The sequence below is a fragment of the Cotesia glomerata genome, linkage group LG1 (assembly GCF_020080835.1).
Source record: "Cotesia glomerata isolate CgM1 linkage group LG1, MPM_Cglom_v2.3, whole genome shotgun sequence".
Taxonomy (NCBI): Eukaryota; Metazoa; Arthropoda; class Insecta; order Hymenoptera; family Braconidae; genus Cotesia; species Cotesia glomerata.
The window spans coordinates 5452581-5472152 of record NC_058158.1 but is presented as its reverse complement, the minus strand read 5'-3'; the positions used below and the strand labels follow the sequence as shown (position 1 = coordinate 5472152).

The 19572-nt window shown below is 28.8% G+C and overlaps 1 protein-coding gene across 1 annotated transcript; it reads left to right on the top strand.

Annotated features, from left to right (window-relative positions):
- The first annotated feature begins 878 nt into the window (after positions 1 to 878).
- Positions 879 to 19122, top strand: LOC123261165 (protein O-mannosyl-transferase TMTC1-like). Its single transcript, XM_044722682.1, has 10 exons — positions 879 to 2174; positions 8356 to 8596; positions 9881 to 10177; positions 12061 to 13117; positions 14446 to 14560; positions 14838 to 14923; positions 15067 to 15311; positions 17085 to 17225; positions 17332 to 17416; positions 18458 to 19122. The coding sequence occupies exons 1-10, from the start codon at positions 2065 to 2067 to the stop codon at positions 18787 to 18789; spliced, it is 2709 nt and encodes a 902-aa protein (XP_044578617.1). The 5' UTR covers positions 879 to 2064; the 3' UTR covers positions 18790 to 19122.
- Positions 19123 to 19572: the final 450 nt, after the last annotated feature.

The window sequence follows — 19572 nt, the reverse complement described above, 5'->3', positions numbered from 1 at the left end:
AATCACGGGAATAAAACAGATATTAAATAATAAAACAAAAAACCTACCAATAAAAATTAACCCGAGGTAAATCGGAGTATTTTTACCCCAATATCTATGCACATTTTTACGCTTCAATAAAAAAAATTCCTTCCATAAAACAAAAAAAAAACTTAATTAAAATATGATATCTCCCATTAAATGCTATTTCGTAGCACTCTTTTTTTCTGTCCAATTACATTGATCATATTAAATTTCCGCTCCGACTTGGAAGCTTTATTAAATATTTTTTTTTTTTTTTATTTATAATTTACATCAATCCACTTAATTAATATCAATTTCGTTTTTATTAAATAAATATTTAATTATTATTATTATTATATTTACAAACTAAATTTTTTTACTCTAATAATTATTATCACAAAAAAAATTACTATTAATAATTTTTTTCATATAATTTTTTTTTTATAAAACTGGACATTGGAAAAATTGCTCGTTCTCATTTCTCGCGACGACATTAACTCGTTATCTCAATCTACAATCACAAGGGGTACCAATAATACATATATATACTTATGTATATATGTGTAAAATATATTGTTTCATATTGGTGCGTTAAGCTTTCGTCCTCTTTATTTTCTATACATATTTACTATATTATATTCTGTATACTAAGAGTTTAACGGATACAAAAGAAAAAATATATATATGTTAACATAAATGTGAATTGATACATGTATGTAGACGTAGACATATATATTTGGTGATATATATAGATATATTATAGAGTAAAATAGAAAGCTCTGAAAGGAATAAGGACGAAGCGACATTACAAGCAAGTAAGCGCAAGCGCCTACCGGATCGATGCCCGTTTCTCGCGTATAAAGCTCGCATTCGTGAGGGGCGCACGACAGTTCATCATTACACATTTTAGAACATGCACCGTACTGCGAATTGTGATGCCCATAATATAAGCGGTACTTTTTTCCACAACTATTTAAACAATAATAAAACAATAATCACCGGTAACAACTCAAATTACAATAACAAAATTAATAACAATAAAAAATTATCACCGGTAAACAATTCGCGTGAAAGTAATAAACCAGATGAATTGTTAAATTGGTACTGTGCGCATCTTGGTGAAAAGGGCTGGGATAACATCTGGTCCATTCTGCGACGATCCCAACGTCATATAAACCGATATCAGTAACAATTGTCACGGTGTTTTTTCTTCGACTTTTAATATCTCGTTAAAGATATCTTGAATTTGTGAGTGGGAGGAGCTGGGGGGTGGATAATCGTGAGGACGGAGTGCACGCCAGCATCAATCATTTTAATGTGAAGGTGCGAGTCTTACTGTTGAGGGTACGTGGACTTGAAACTTTTACGCTGATGAAAATATTGAATGGGATTAAATTTTCAGCAGTTTTTTTAAATTTTACAAGAGAGGCTTGTAATTATTATTATTCTAGTTATAACTTCGAGTGATACATTATTAAAGTACATAAAGGAATTGGTTGATGAATTGAAACTTAATAAAGTCTAGTACGCTTCTTTATCCTTATTAACCAGCTCCAGTTTTCATTGATGAAGTGTTTCATTATATTATCAGCACTGATGTCAAGCTTGAGTGGTGTTTCGAGTGCTGAAACTTTTAAATTAAAACGACTGACTTTTAAATAATTTATTTTAGTAAAGAAGTATCTTCCTTAAATGCACAACGGTATTTATTATCTTCTGTAATTTTTTAAAAATTACTCAGCTTTATTTTTTATGACAATAAAAATAATTGAACTTTAACTTTAACTTCTATGCTTGTGAATTTTTAGATAGTAATAATAATAATAATTATTATTATTATTGTATGATGGAAGGAAATAATTGAAGGTAAGAGGGAATTAATTTTGATTGGATAAAGTATTTAAATAAAAGTACTGTGTACTGGAAAGGATGAGTAAAAATCGAAGATTTATCAATAGAATAAATAGCTGTAGAAATGGTAATCGGAGTAAAAATAAATATAAGGATTGAGAAGAAGAGACAAGTGTGCAACAAGTTAAGAGCTGTGTAACGGAAAGTTGTATGAAGCTAAATTCGCGATGTGACATGGATATCCTTGTCATATTCTGTGTCCTCATCGCCACTGTTCTATATTACAATACGCTACACGCTGGATTCGTCTACGATGACAGGTCAGTAATTGAGATATGAAATCTAATTATCAATCTATATTTCATACTCGCTGCTAAATCTATATTCGTCTATAACACTATAAATGTGAAGCTATATTGCACCGGTAGGTGAGGATAGCTTCATGCCTGACATTTGTACATCAATTATTAATTGACTCTTTAACTTTACTATCACGTCGTCATTCACGATCCTAAATTCAATTACACTATTAACAATTTATGCTTCCGATGGATATTAATACGACGAAATTAATTAATACGCCAAGAGTAATGAGAATGACTGATGTGACGACAATAGTTTCTATGCTGTTCGGCGGTTTGTTAATTAATATATATATTGTCTGGATTTCGGAATTACTTTTAATTATCAATAGGATAGAGAGTCAGTCAGCTTGTTTCTTTGTAAGGGAATTAAAGTTCATTACTGTTATTCAATTTTGCGCCCTACTGTGCACGCTTTATTGAGGAGTTTATTGTTTTATTACTTTATGAATCCCAATGTATTCGGGTCATTGTTTTAAACGTTGAAATTTCATGATAATACAAGTATTAAGTCCCTTTTTGAATGTTAATTTTCACATTTATATATTTGATTTCATTTTCAGAGATATTCATTCATTTTTAATTTTACAGCAATTAAATATAAATATTTATTAAAATAGAATTAAAAGTTTTTTGTTCGTGATGATTTATATTTCATGGGAATATTCGAGTAAATATTGAAAAAAATCATGGAATTTTATATAAAAATAACATCCAATGTTTTTTTGAGGGCTTTCGAACATCAGGATAAAATAAATTGTATCTACTCTTGATTAAAATTAATTAAAGAGAATTTTTATATGAATATTGAGATAAATTAAAAAAAAAAAAAACAATTCATAGCTATTTGCACGGATTTCAGGAATTTTTGATAAAAAAAAATGTTTCAACATATTTTAGATCTTAATTTAATTATAAAACTAATTAAAGAAAAAAATTTTTTATATTAAGAGAAGTATACAATTAAAAGTGATAACAAAAATTGTCAATTATTATTCAAAACTGTTTATCTTAATTTTTTAATTTTGTTCCTTTATGATAAATAATTATTCGATAATGACTTTCAGCGATATATAATAAATAATATAACAAATAATAAATTTCAATTACAATTGAATTTCCATGTTTGTGTTTGGTATGTTGTTGGCTCAAGTGAACATAACATGTATCTGAGTAGAGACGTCAATTAAGATGGCTTAATATTGAAAATACAACACTATATAATTGCTCGCTAATTAAATAAATGGCTGACACGATTTATTTCTATATTGTTAGTGCACATAAATACTTTGCAGTGAAGTAATCACTTTTAATTTATTTTATTTTCTAAAACTGGGTATCAAATTATTGTATGAGAATTTTCTATAATTATTTTATTGAGAATTTGTTTAAAAATTCATCCTTTGTTCAAAGAAATTATTTAAAAAATTCTGAAGATAATTTGGTTATTTATTTAGTTTTAGTAAAAAAAAATTTATGAGTTAGTTGTATAACTTTCCATAAATTCGGGCTTACATTAATATAAAAATATGTAATAGCACGCATTTGCATGTGTAAAGTGACATAATGCTAAATTATTCTACCATTAATTTTCTTTCCCATCAGATACTTAACATAATTCTTTGCAACATATTTTAACTCGTGGTGTTATATTTTTCGATTATGAATTTTAAAAGTTTGTTTCTATTTTATCTCAACATTTTAGCTTCTTTTTTTTTATTAAACATCATAACTTGTTACTTATTAATTTAATTTTATCACTAAAATATGTCTGGAAAAGTCTTAAATCTTTTAAATATAATTTTTTATAAAGTAATGTAGTTTCCATGTAAAAAAAGCTGAATTTATCCGACAAGTTTTCTTCTAGCTTCCACAGGGAATTCATATGCTGACAGAAATATGGATTTAGTATGAGTAAAAAGAAAAAAACTTTTGTATGATTTTATTGATGTAATATCAGTATGATTTAATTATGACATTTTGTGTAGAATATTTTATATTAAAATTTATTTTCGCTTGGAAGAATTTGATAAAGATGAATAAGCTTTAATTTACCTGAATTTTAAGAATTCACTCTGATAAATAATAATTAACTTGATTCAAGAGAAAACAGTTTTTCTTAACCGAGAAAATCATATTAAAAAAATGTATTCTCTTAAATTAAGAAGAAAATATTTTGAATTAAGAAGAGTATACTTAAACCGAGAAAAATTTCTTAATTAAATAATTTTTCTGCTTGATTAAAAAAAAATTAAACTTTTCAAAATGATTTTCTTAGTTCAAGATTTTTTCTCTTGAATCAAATTAATTTTTTTCTCGCTGTAAAAAAATTTAAAGAGATTTTTATTATTTGAAATTTTCATTGTGCATTGAATTAAAACCTAGCTTTTTGCAATGTGTAAAAATAAACAATTTAATTGAAATTTAATAAATTTATTGAAAACAATATTATATTATAGATTTGTTTTTACAACGATATTTTAGTTTGTTTAATTGTGAATAGATACAAATGTTTTGACAGAATTTATCGTTGAATTCGAAATTTACATTTTATACCGCAAACAAACATTATACGGCAATCGGAATAGAATAAATAAAATAATTGTTTTTCTTTGATAAGTACTTAATCAAGCATGAAATTTTTATTGAAATTCAATACGACATAAACAAGAGAATTTATTTATTAATAAATGCTTGTTTATTGATAGCAATTGTGCAGTTCAACGGAAAAAATTTTATTTCATCTAGTTTTGATAATTTCGATATGAAAGCTGAAATAGGTTGACACTTTCGGTGCTCAAAAGATTTAAACAACCCGGTTACTTTGAAAAAGAATTGAATAATAATTTTGTTTACAAGCAAAGAAAAATTAAACTCCGAGATCTCTGTTTGAGTTGAAAGAAAATAAATTCACCTTCAGGCAAATACTTAGCAAGTAATATTTGAAATATTAAAAATATTTTTCGACTAGATATTGCATAAATATTTACTTTATTTAAAAAACTTGAGCTCCGTAAATATATTTTACTTTGATATGAGTTTTCGCTTGAAATGTCGCTTATCCCAGAAAAAAAATCATTTATATTGTGTGATTAGAATTTTTAAAAATTATTAACATATTACTGTTAAAATAGTTTTTTTTATTAAATTATTTGAACAGTTGGAAATTAATTAAATGAATTCAGAGATTTTCGTAACAAATATTGAAATAAAATATTTTATTTCATTATAAAAAAAAAAAAAAAAAAAAGTTATTTTAATAAATACAAAATCCAATATTTTAAAATGATTTATTTATTTGAAAATGCAAGCTATTACAACATTCAATTAATTACGTATAAAATATTATTGAAATATGATCAATAATTATTTTTAACTCTAAAGCATTCGGTTTATCAATTAGAGTGTAGCATACACGAAGCATAATTTAGAAATATACATTTCGCATAGGTTTCTGTTGTACTTTATATATCAATTACAGAATAATTATAAATGATTAAAGCAGAATATATTAGTTAAATTTTCGGTAACAGAATTTTTTTGTAAAATTTTTAGGCTCGAAATATAGTGTGTTGCTTTCATTTTAAATAAATAATTCAAATACAGTCTACTCTCGATAATTTGACACTCGTTAATTTGAATCTCTCGATAATTTGAAAAAATTTTCTGGTCCCTTGAAAAATACTCGATAAATTGAATAAAATCAATGATAATTGGTCCCTTCGGTAATTTGAAGTTGAAGGAATATTATCTTGCTCTCCAACATGTGATAATTTGAAATCCGGGCTTCCCTACTCTCTATAATTTGAAGCGTTTATCATGGACATACCTGTCATTTGTTTACATACATGTAAAGATCTGTCAATTGCTTACATAAATGAGATAAGAGTAAGTTCGCATTCCCTAATGACGATTACTTCGCAGCTCTCACCACTATCGAAAATTCTTTGGACAATGATAAACTGAAGTCACTCACTCAAAAAAAGATTACAGACTTCTTTTTGAAATGAAAATTTGGGAATAATTGTATTATTGAATTTAATTGTTAATACATAATAATAATATAGAAATAATAAATGACGAATTTTGATCAAATTCTTATTTCCTTCAGTCCCCCCTCCCCCTCGTGGTTATTTAAACACTTGTTATTTTGAACTCTTGATAATTTGAAATTTATCTCTGGTCCCTTGAGTTTCAAATTATCGAGAGTCGACTGTATTATTGAATCCTAAAAATTTGGCATCAGCGTTAGTTACAAAAGTCTATGTTGAATTTTTCAATTGAAAAATTTTTTACCGTAAATGACTACAGAACTTTTTCGAAAAAAAAATTTTCATCCGCAATTCTACAGGAATTCTGAAGGACTGAGTAACCAAATATTCGCTGACAAAATAACCACAACATGAAATATCAATCTACATACAAAAACCGCGACAATAAAACCATAGACAAAGACAGAATCATAAAAAACAAATCTTTATTGGCGAATACTTTTGTCCTATAAAAAATAATTATAAAGCTTTTCACTATAATGTGTAAAAGCTGCAAAAATTGCAATAAAACTTTTATAAAGTTCAAAAATCTTTACAACTATATAAATTCAGTTTATAATGTCGTATTTATAGAAAAAATTTGATAGAGTCATCAAAATATAAAGTCAAAAAAAGGCACAGTGTTTTTATTCTAGTTCTTTTTGTTTGACTGCAAAATTTCTAAAAAAATAGTCATTATGAAATTCAATAAATTATTATTAGTTCTGAAATAATTCACGAAATGATTTAATACTTTATCTATCTTAATTCGTGAATTTTTAATAAATGTCAAATATTCAAGAGTTTAAAATAATAAAACAAATTTTCTACACTGACAATATGCCTACATAATAAATGTAATTTCTGAAAATACGACGACGGGAATAATTAGTGATATTTTTCTCTCTAAATAAACAGTTTTGTTGTTAAAAAAAGTTTTTATAATTTGAGAATAAAAATTCAAAAAATAAATCAGCCGACGAAGCCGAGATATACAATTAAGACCAGTAGCAAAAAAAATCCATAATCACGGATTTACTTCCAGATTTAAGCTGCCCAGTATGACATTCCCGTTAATAACTATGAATTATCTACAATGTATAGAAAGATTTATCGTTCTATTTTTATAGCGAAACGCAGCACCGTAAAGCTAAAAAAGGTTTTTTTAAATTGTGTCGTTTCAAGGAATACTTTGCAAACAGTTTTAATTATAGATAAAAGCTTTTTTTACTTTTAATATCATATATTGCGGTCGCATCCGCTTCTTGAAAAACTCCATGTTCACAAACAATGATATCAACTTTTTCATATTGTTGATTTTCTCGTGAATATTATTCTCTGTATTTTTATTATCATCATTATTATTATAGTCCTCTACTGCCATACATTATTATGACTTTAATTATGAATATGACTTATGAATTTATTATTATGAAATAAAGAATTTCTAGCTTTATTTTCGCTCCGTAAAGTAGAATTGTAATTAAAAGTAATGAAATTGTGACTTAAATGTGTAATGATTTTTAAGTTTGACAATTATTAAAATCTATATGAATTCACAATCAATTAAGCTCGTTTTATAATAATAATTATTAGATAATTAATAATTATCTTAAAAATAGTTCATACTCTAGACATTATAATTGGATTATAATAATGAAGAAAAAAATTTATAAAAATAAAAGTATAATTCTAAAAGATAATGGAAAAAATAAATCGATAAACACTGATAATAAAACTTAATAAAAACTGAGTAACTTTCGATAAAGAATAATTGACTAAATTAATTGATAAAACTTTGACAAAATAATAATGGCTCAATCTGCCCGTGTTAATTAATAATTAACTAAAGTTAAAACTTAATAATTTAATTGTCTTTTCAAAAGACTCTGCTCAAACAGAGAAGCTCTAATTAATTTTTATGAATCCAACTAATTAAAACATAGCAATAATAATTCTCTTTTATATACCTTATACCTAATTTACAGAGCTGTAAAACTTTGCTGCTCTTTTATTTTCCGTAAAAACTTAAATAATAAATTTTTTTCATCATCTAAATTTATTAAATAATAACAATAAATATCTTATCTGTCTTTAAAATATTCTAGACGAGCCATCCTGACAAATCCAGACCTGCTGCCGAACTCCCCATGGTTTCCTCTATTGGAAAACGATTTTTGGGGGACACCTTTACGTGACAGCGAGTCACACGGGAGTTATCGTCCGCTGTGTGTGGCCACATTTCGGCTTAATCATCTGCTCGGCGGTTTGAATCCGCAGGGTTATCACCTCGTCAACATAGCTCTACATGCGGCTTGTACCGGCCTAGTGGTCCGAGTGGCAAGAAAGGTAAACTTTTATTTTATTTTATTATTACTGTTGTTGTTGTTGTTGTATTAGTCCGACTGTCAGACACAGGGAAATAATAATTGCGGTGAGTAATTAATTAATATTGGACCTTTCGTTGTTTCATTGTATTGTGATTTCACCAGCAGTCGTTTCAGTTAACGTAATAAAATATCATAACCGTAATAGCAACAAAGTTCAATCTGTACTTGAATTTAATTGATGTATCTTGAGTTTGTTTCTTTGGGGAGAAAAATCTCGGATCATATAATTGGTTTTCAGTAACTTTGAAGTTTATTTTCGTTCATTAACTTGATGAATGATTTATTTAATTATTTTTGTGATGAAAGTTTTCGATTAATCGTTACTTGTACATTTTTTAATTAATAATTTATAAATATCCTCATTCAATTCAACCCACAGTAAATTTAAACTTAACGACAATTATAAACACAATAATAATATAAAATCATTATTGTTAATTAAAAGTTAATTATAATTTTAAATAGCAAAATTTAATAATAAATTTCAATTAACATCATAAATTATTTGTAAAATCCCTGTTTATTGAGCATCAAGAATAATTTCAATCTAGCAGCCAGTTCATGTTCTCTATCTAGATCAAAAGCATCAACAAAAGTTACAAAAGCTTTTGAACTATTTCGTGTTGTATAGCAATGTTTGTATGTAATGACGTAACAAAGTGTTGAATCAAAATGAATTAGCTTGAGATATTTTGTTACGCAAAATTTTTTAACAATTACATATTGTTCGAATAATTAATCCGAATTCCGAAACTGGAAAACGGTGGCTAAAAGCTTTGGAATTTTTAACAAACAAAAAAAAAACATTTTATCCGAATAGGGAACTAATATAAAACGAAATTTAAAGCTGAAAGGTATTACGAAAACACTGGAAATTGCATTACCTGGAGTAGACAACTTTCTAAAAGTTTTCCTAAATACCGGAAATAGATTTTTATATTAAATAAAAAAAAAACATAAAAAATAATGAAGATTTGGTCTTATTGGAAAAATAAAATATTATTTTTGAAAAATAGTAAAGAATTTAGCGTCTGCCGGTACTTTGCTTTATGATATCGATACAATCCAATTCGTATAAAATTACCGGATGGTATAAAATCTTAAAAAAACGATAAAGAAAAGCAAAGTAAATATTTGCCGTAAAATATAAAAATGACGATAAAAAAATAATAAATGTAAGAGTGGATATTTATTTGCTGGATAAAAGTGATAATGTAACACTCGCAAATGCGAACGGTTTCAGGTTATTCCAGGAAGATGGTTGTCTCATGCCATCACAGGGCTGCTGTTTGCGGTGCATCCAATCCACAGTGAGGCAGTCGCCGGTATAGTCGGACGGGCTGATTTGTTGGCTTGCTTTCTGACTCTCGGGGGCTTTCTCACTTACGTGGCACATTGCGACCAAACACGTTCACCGCTAATGCTTCTCATAGCGCTGACATCCTCTCTCCTGGCCGCGTTCGCCAAGGAAACCGGCATATCCTCACTGGCGCTCTGTTTACTCTGGGAGTTCTGTCATGGCGAGTCAAATACACAAAAGGTAAATATTTCCAGCTTGGACTCTACTCAGTCCCGGCTGTTTTCTCTGTACTGGTATGCCATGGCTTTATACGTTACTCGCTTCGGCGATTCTCACAGAGATGAATGCACACACCGGACCCGGATAACTTTATCTCCCTTTCTTCCCTCGGCCCTCACAGAGAACAGCTATGAGCTACAGAGGACATTTTACTGTACAGTGTAAATATCTGACAACTGTATGCGACGTTTGATTTACTATCCTACCACGTCCACTAAATATTTGCTCGCTTCGATAATTAATTAATAAACTTTCTCTTTTATTGAGTTTAGAAATTAGTTTCGTGGTTTGAAGTTCGCTCGCTCTACACTCAAAGCTATGCATACCTAAAGAACAGAAGATTTTCTAATGTCCACAAAAACGGGAGTCTATGTAGCATAACCCGTTCAATTGTGCTGATTCTCGAGTTTCTTAAATGAAATATTACAGTCATAATTCAATATTATTTGCACTAATTTGTAATTAGAAAGTTTAATGAGTTTACAAAAAGGCATTCAGAAATTGGATGTTGTTGAATAGACCGATAAAAAAACTTACTTGATTCTAGACAAAAAAATTAGGAAAACGGTCGACCCTAAAGGCCATCCCTGCAAATTTCCGCTAATTCCATACTTAAGCGCTCAAAATTGCACTTAGTACGTTTTTGAGCTCTTCGAGTAGCTTTTTAAGCCTCATAGAAAAACCTTTAAGTTTAAATTGATCGAACTAGGAATTTTGAAGTAATTTCGAAAAAACACTTTTTTCAGTTTTCTTTCATCAACGATAACTCATGAACGAATTAACCGATGTTGACCGGCTTGGCGGCGATCGACGTAGTTTTTTGATGTTAACAGCTGATTAATTTTTAGGAATGATCGGTAAAGCCGTTTAAAAGAAATTCCAAAAAAACCACATCAAAAAAAAATTTTTTTCGTAGTTTTTTTAAGATTTCTCAAAATCTACTGGTCTGAATCGGTCCAAATTGTATTCAAAATCTAAGTTTGGTCAAACCCTTTCGAATGGCACCAACCGCGATCAAATCGGTCAAGCCGATGTTTACATACACACATACATACATACAGATATACAGACACCATCGCGGGAATAGTCAGGGAAGCTTCCTAGGACCTCAAAACGTCAAGATCTGATGAAAACTCGATTTTCGAAAAACGGGGTAAAAACAATAACTTCCCGATTTTTGAAAATTTTCAATTTTCTTAGCGGGAAGTTAAAAATCTTGAACTAAGAACAAAATTTTGAAGAGCTTGATTATTTTGAACAAGGAAAAAAATTCTTGAACTAAAAAATAATTTTTGGTTCAATTTATATCAATTAATTGTTTAAACAACATTTTTATTTAACTTAATAAATAAATAATGCCAATATTTTGAGTATCAATGATAAACATCATTAAATATTCAGTTATGTATTTTTTAAAACTTTAACTTTTATCGGTCTTGTCATACTTTTTAACATTCTAACTTTGTAATTTTATGTTATTTTTTTTTTATATCATTCATCTTCATAAAACGTAATTATCAATGATTAAATATTTACATACAATTTCTTGGCAAATAAAGATAAAATTCAAAGAATAGTTTAACGTACATTTATTTATTAATATCTATTTTTATAAAAAAATAAATTTTACAAATATACATCTACAAATATGAAAAAAATTTATTGATGGTAGATCTGAGGGAAGAAATTAGAGTAAAGTTTACCTTTACTATAAATTATAATGATCATAAAAATAAAATGAAACATCTATTGAATGCAAACTTTCTAAAGTTGTTGGTTTATTGGTACCAAAAACTAAAAATAAATAAAAAAAAAAAAAAAAACCGCAAAACTTTAAATTACAGGAGCGAGAAAAAAACTGGCCTCGAAATCGGAGCGTCGGAATCCTGTGGGGCGGCCTGATACTAGTGATACTTGGACGAGTAAAGATCGGGAATGCCAACACCCCGGAATTTGCGACTGCCGACAATCCAACGGCTCGAAATCCATCAAGACTGACACGAGCCTTGACATTCCTTTACTTGCCAGCGGCTAGCTTCCGTATGTTCCTCTGTCCGAGTACTCTGAGCTTTGACTGGTCAATGGATACCATCCCGCGCATAATAACTCTTACGGATCCACGGAATCTTGAGTCAATATGCCTGTACGTGGGGCTGGCCAGCGCTGGACTGTGGCTGATACACCAGTCAAGAAATGCCTCCGGGAATTCCAGTCAAAACTATACCAATACCAGCCCCAATTCCAATTCCAATTCCAATTCTAATGCAAACTTGAACTTTAATTCAAACGAAGTTTACGTACGCAACCGAACGATGGAGAAAATAGGATCATACCAGCGCGCCTCCTCAAAGTGCTCGGTCTGCGATGGAAAAAAGTCGGGAAATTGTCACACCGAAGGCTGTCGCGCGGCGAACAATAACAACAATAGCGACAGCAATGATTGCTGCTGTTCAACAGTTAAACCGATCCTGCATTCTTCCCACACAAGTTTGGCATCTGGTAGCTGGGGTGTCGGTCTCACCAATGCCTCCGCTGGCAGCGATTATACCAACACACCATTTGGCCGTACCACTAAATCAGCCGTCAGCATTGTCATCATATCACTGGGTTTCCTAGCGCTTCCATTTTTACCCGCCAGCAATTTATTCTTTTACGTTGGTTTTGTCATTGCCGAGCGTATACTTTATTTACCTAGTGTCGGCGCCTGTCTGTCTATCGGCGCCAGTGTTGCTGAAACTTATCGGATCGTTCGCCACGGATCTAAAACATGCGGTAGATTGATTCTTGTTGTTACCGCCGTCTTGCTGGGGTTCATGGCTGCTAAAACTTTAAGACGCAATATGGACTGGCATGACGAAGAGAGTCTTTATAGATCTGCGCTACACGTTAATCCACCTAAAGGTACATACTCACAATAAATATTTTTAGTTTATTAAATTTAAGTATTTACAATAAAAACTATTAGTAATTTTTTTTTTTTTTTTTTAATATTTATTGATACACCAGCCAGGGATTTTTTAATAATTCATATTTCCAATTCTGACTTGTATTTCTAAAAAGTTTATTTTTTTTAGTTACAATATTCCCATAGTAATAAAAATTTTTATTACAAATAATTTATTTTTAGATCAAAATTCATTGATCTCACATAGTTCTATTCACAGTAACTTGATTTTTCGACATGTATAAAATTGAGAGTCGTCAATAGTTCTTTTCGATGAATTTTTAATGTCCCTCGATGTAAAAATGTCAATTGAGAAAAATCATTCAGGACAAAGGTTCAATTTATTTTTATATTTTCATCTGACATAAATTGTAAATAAAAGAATTACTTTTATACTTTTTAGTGAAAAATTTAAGGTAAGAATTTATAAAAAACAGACAGACAGACAGTTTTATTAGATTAATTAATTCTGAACTGATTATTTTTATATCTCTTTGCTTTTCATTTATAAATTTTAATGTTCTCATATTACTTCGTTAAAAGCGGCATGATGGCCGAGCGGACTAAGTCATTATCCTCATAGTTCGTTCGTGCATCATGTCGTGAGGCGAGGGTTCGAGCCCCGACGGTTATTCGAATAGTTACAACACCAACCGTCGGGGGTCGCTCCGGTAGCCGACCTGTACTGGCATGGGTTTTCTCTGTGGTTTCCCCATCGCCACTATTCCAACAACCGATAGAAAGGGGTGAGGAATAGGGTAAATGCAGTACAGAAAGCACAAGTCGGTCCACAGCCGCATTGGAATGAAAATTATATGTGCGAAAATTATGTTGATTATAAAAAAGTGGAGAACATGTTGATAATAAAAAGTGGAGAACATGTTGATTATAAAAAGAGTGGAGAATATGTTGATAATAAAAAAGGGTTGAAAAATTGTGTTGATAATATAGAGCGGAAAGTAACCTTGTAAAAACCAGAAAACGGTATACAAGTAAAACTCATAATAATAATAAAAATATTACTTCGTTAAAATATTAATCCTTTAATGAATACTTTATTTTCTCGATTTTACAAAAAAAAAATAACATCCATTAAATGCATTTAAATATCAAAACTACGTTATCCGAGTAAATATGTATTTAAATAAAATCCACACATTCAGTTTGAATTTTAGCGTTATAATAAAATAAATGAAAGACTGTTGGACTAAAAAAAAAAATATATGTCAGGTATAAAAATACGATACTTTTAAATTAATAAATATTTCTATTTTCTTCTTTATAGCGTACGGGAATCTTGGTGGGATATTAAGCGCACAAGGACGATTCGCTGAAGCTGAAGAAGCGTTCATCCAAGCTCTTCGTTATCGCCCTAACATGGCGGACGTTCACTACAATCTGTAAGCTATTTATATGAAAGCGATCTTTAAAACTCTTGCAACATTTATATCTTCTGCATAAAAATTTTACTCTATATAAAATATGAAAAATATAAGAAAAAAAAATCCTCTGGATAAGAGCTGGATAAGAACTTAGAATTTGGAGATTTATAAATCGATAGCTTACTATTAAAATGTCTCATTAAAAAAAATACATATACTCTAAATAAAGTTTTCAGTTCTCTCAAAAGTATATTAAATTATTGAAGTGTTTGACAGTGATTTTTTTATTTAAAAGGGGGATACTGCAACAAGCGAGAAGAAATTACGATGAAGCTATTTTAAGTTACGAGCGTGCAATCCACTTTCGGCCATCACTTATTCGTACGTATTAAAATTTAAAATATATATGGCATTAAAAAACTTATGATTAAACTTTTAAAACTTGTTGAGTTCTCAGTTAAAACTCAGTTATATTTTATATTTTTATTTATCAACAGCAAATTTACTTTTGGGTTTATTTGCAGAAGCTTATGTAAATCTCGGTGTAACTCTTATATCAGTGGGCAGAAAATCTGAAGCTGCGGATATATTACGTACAGCGGCGGCAGTAAATGGTGCAGGGTTAAAGGACAAAAGGGTCCACGAGGCATCGAGAATACAGGCATTGTTACGTCTAGGCGCTTTGTATGCTGACGAAGGGCATCTCCACGAAGCCCTGTCGTCTTATCGAGAAGCTCTGCAAGCATTACCTGATTATTATCCTCCACAAGTAGGTTTATGCCTTTATCTCAACAATCTACTAACTCTATTCAAGATTAATTAACTAATCAATAATTTAAGTTTATGTGCCAGTTATGCTCCTGGATAGTACCTCCTATATTTTATACCATATATATATATATATATGTGGTTGGATTAGGCCATTCCATTTGCTACTCATGCACAGATTTATTATTAAATTCACTCTCTACCTAATGTGGACTATTTTGAATACTTTTTTCATAAAATTAATTATTTTATTTTTATTACACTTTTGAAAGTCTTTGATGTTAAAAAAGTAATTTGTAAAATAAAAAATAAAAGCGTTGATTTTTTTTTTTTTTTCAATCATAATTACTTTTTTGTATTCATACTTAATTACAACGAAGTATTTTTACAGTTTCTTAACGGTATTAACATTTATTTTTAATTATAATCTTTGTACAAAGTTTTATTGATTTATAAACTTCTTCAAGTACTTTTACTTATTTTTTTTAAATTTTATTTAGAAGTCAAATGAAAAATATTTTTGGAAAAACATTTGTCTCATAACATTAGGATCTTTATAATTAAAACACTCGGTAATAATTATAGAAAAAAGTAACTGCAAGATTTTTGGGTCACGCCTAGATCAGTCAAAATTTCTAATTAAAATATCAAGAGGTTAAATATCTGGGAAAATAAGGTGATAGCCAGTAAATGAACATTCATATTTTAATTTACCAGCTAGGAGCTCGAAAAAATTATAATTAAAGTTCTGCGAGTCGATCAAATAGTAATAGAGTATTTGGGTTATGCAACCACGATGAAAATCTAAGTTATGTAGAGAGTAATTAAATAATGTTAGTTCACTGAACAAGTCGCTCAATAATGCACTTCAATATGGTGGATAATCAATAATATTTATTAAGTACTAGTGATTAAAAAAATAACTTGTTATCATAAAAATTATAATTCTCTTTTTATACAAATTTACTAAATATTTTATTTATATTTACGTTGAGATAAAACTCATTAATAAATCCAAAGAAGAAAAGAATCGTTTAATAAGAAGAAAAGTTGACTGAATTCTCTCTTAATTATTTCTTTGATCGTTTGATGTTTTATTAATAAATATTTTGCATTATAATTATAGTTAAATGTGTTTATTAGACATTCAAGGATGGAAAAAAAATTTTACATCAGTTTATAATTTTCTCCGACATGTTTGACGATCATTTTTTTCCGTTTACCTGCATATTGACTAGAAAAATATTTAATTCTTGTAAACTCTGTCATTCTGTTGGTAAATACTTTTTATACTACACAAAGTATATTTTTTATGACAGCTCGGACAATTTTTTTTTCGTGTTCGTATGATAGTTTTTTACGGATTCTCATATTTACAGTACATAAAAAAGGTTTATAGCAACTGAATTCACGAGTTGAAACATAAAAAAAAATTTTTAACATTTAAAGTAAATTTTTGACCGATACGCTAGTTGAATACTTCGATTTACAAGGTAACAGATTTATTTCAAAATAGAGTTTGAAATATCGCGAGTGAATTTTAGAGTAAATGATTTTTTATCGGAACAACAATTTAATAGCAGATATTTTTTATTTCTCGATATGCGAGGGAAAATTTTTGTACGAAAGATATTAAGAACCTTTTTTTTTTTTTTTTTCTAAAAATTACACTTTAGCTTGGTGTTATTATTTGCATATAAAATGAAGAGAAATTGCACAATTATTTACTTATCACAATGTACAATTTTAATGATATATTATTTGAATTAATTAGACGCTGTACAATCTGTTGGGCGAGACTCTATTAAAAATGCAAGAGTATGCAGAAGCTGAGCGGTGGTTCCGTAGATGTTTAATTCGTGAACCCAATTTTGTACCAGCGCACATTACCTACGGAGAGTTGTTAGCAAGAAATGTAAGATTTAGTAGCTTTATTATGACTGATCCAGGATTGAATTAATATACATAAACATCCATTAGAGACGCTGAAATATACGCTAATGCTAATTAATAATTTACAGTCGAGCAGAGTTCTTGAAGCCGAGAGATGGTTTATTAAAGCAACAAGGCTCGCTCCAGATGATCCGAACGTTCATCATCGCTATGGTGAATTTTTTGCTAATTAAATAATTTAAATCGTTTTTTATGAGAATTTTTAACATTTAATTTTGAAAAATTTACTTTTAATTAGTCAAAATTATTTTCATTTTATCATAAGAGTGTTTTTTACTCTGTGAAAAATTTAAGTTAAAAGTTAACGTACAAGGGCTTTTATTAAACTCAATTAATGTTTTTACTGCTGGTATTCTCGGTCCACTTTACATTATAATTTGTTATTATCGTATTACTTGATGGGGCTAATTAATTGAACTTGTTAAATAGTTACAATAATTGTCAATTACTTCATAAAATAATAGTATTAATGAAAAAAAGCACTTTGTATTTTATTTTTCATTATAATAATAATAATAAATACCAATCTGAGGTAATTATATAACTATGCCAAGAATTACGAATTATGATTAAAAAAAAAATTTTGGCTCAGAAATTTTTTATCACAACAATATAGATAATTTAAAATAAATTTAATTATTAATAATTTAATGGAAAATATGAAGAAACATAAAACCGTATTAAAATCAATTATTAAAAACTTCAAAAACTTAACATTAAAAACTGATTATCAGTAAAAAATATTTCAAAACATAAAAAAGCTCAAATTTAAGTCAAAACCTTTCTGATGATACCAAATTAAATTATAAAATAACCTTTAATTAAAAAATATCCCAATTAAAAAATTTTATTTCTATCTATCAATCATAAATGATCATTTATAAGATAAATTATAATTTATCTAATTATATAGCTAATTAGCTATGACCGGTAAAATATCAAACCATGAGGAAGCTCAAATTCAGTTTACTACCTTTCTGATAGTACATAAAAATTTTCTTATTTTTAACTAAACCGAAAACTTATAACAAATTAACTATCGCTGAAAGTTATTTAAAACTTTGAAAAAATATTTGATATTAAATTTATTAAAAAAAAAAAAATCCATTTTATCATATAAATATACCGAAGACAATTTTTCTTATTCTCTTACTTATATTAATAGATAATAACAATAATAAATTTTTCGAATAGGACTATTTCTATCATCTCAAGGACGATTGTCAGAAGCAGCACGAGAACAAGTAAAAGCAGCCGAGCTTTCAAGATCAAATTATGAATTGACGGTAGCTGCAGCGGCAGCATTGCATCAAGCGGGACGAGACGAAGACGCTGAAGTATGGTATAAACACGCGACAAGTTTAAGACCGCACGAAGCACGAAGCCACACAAATTTAGGTGCAATATTGCATTTAAACGGCAAGTACCGTCAAGCTGTGGCAGCATATCGGCAAGCGCTGAGACTGAGGCCAAACGACGCGGCAACAATTACGAATCTTTATAAATTAATGTCACTTATAACGTGACGCACGGCGGGGGATCCCTTGTCCCCCTTCGCCGCAACTCACTTTTCGGAAGGGAGACACAATGCTAAAGACCCGGATAATTATTCGGGCGAACCAAGGATTAATAATCGCATCTTCTCTTCCTGGTATTCAGTTATACATAAATTTGCATCCTTTTTATTATTATTCGTAATTATAATTATAATGATAACGATAATGATAATAATAATTAAATTAATAATTGTGTCATTATTACGGCATAATATCCTAATACATCATCGGCGTGCGACTACTCATTCATACTGCCTGCTACATAATATGTAAAAGAATAAAGCTTAGTTTATTTTTCTCTAATTTTTTTTCTTTCTTAATTACTCTACCTCTCCCACTCGTTCCCATTACATTTTATTAGTTACAAAAATAAAGTAAGTATGAAGATAAAAAAAAAAATTTATTAATTATAAGTCTCAAAATATTTATTGAAAAATTTTTTACTTATTTACTTATTTATTTTACTTATTTACTTTTTTACTTTTCTGATAAAAAATTTTTATTATTCGGTTATAAAGTAAGTAAATTTACGTTTTACTTTTTTAAACGAGGTAGTAAATGGGATTCATATCAATTTTTGATCACTCCTAAGGGATATCTAAAAGTATAATCTCATATTGAAATTTTTGACCCTCTATATTGAGATTGAATTACTAATCGAGGTCATTGAATTCGTAAAACTAATTATATCTATTCAAAGTAATAGACGGAATATTGATTTGTAACTGATGTGATACAAATTAATTGGTATGC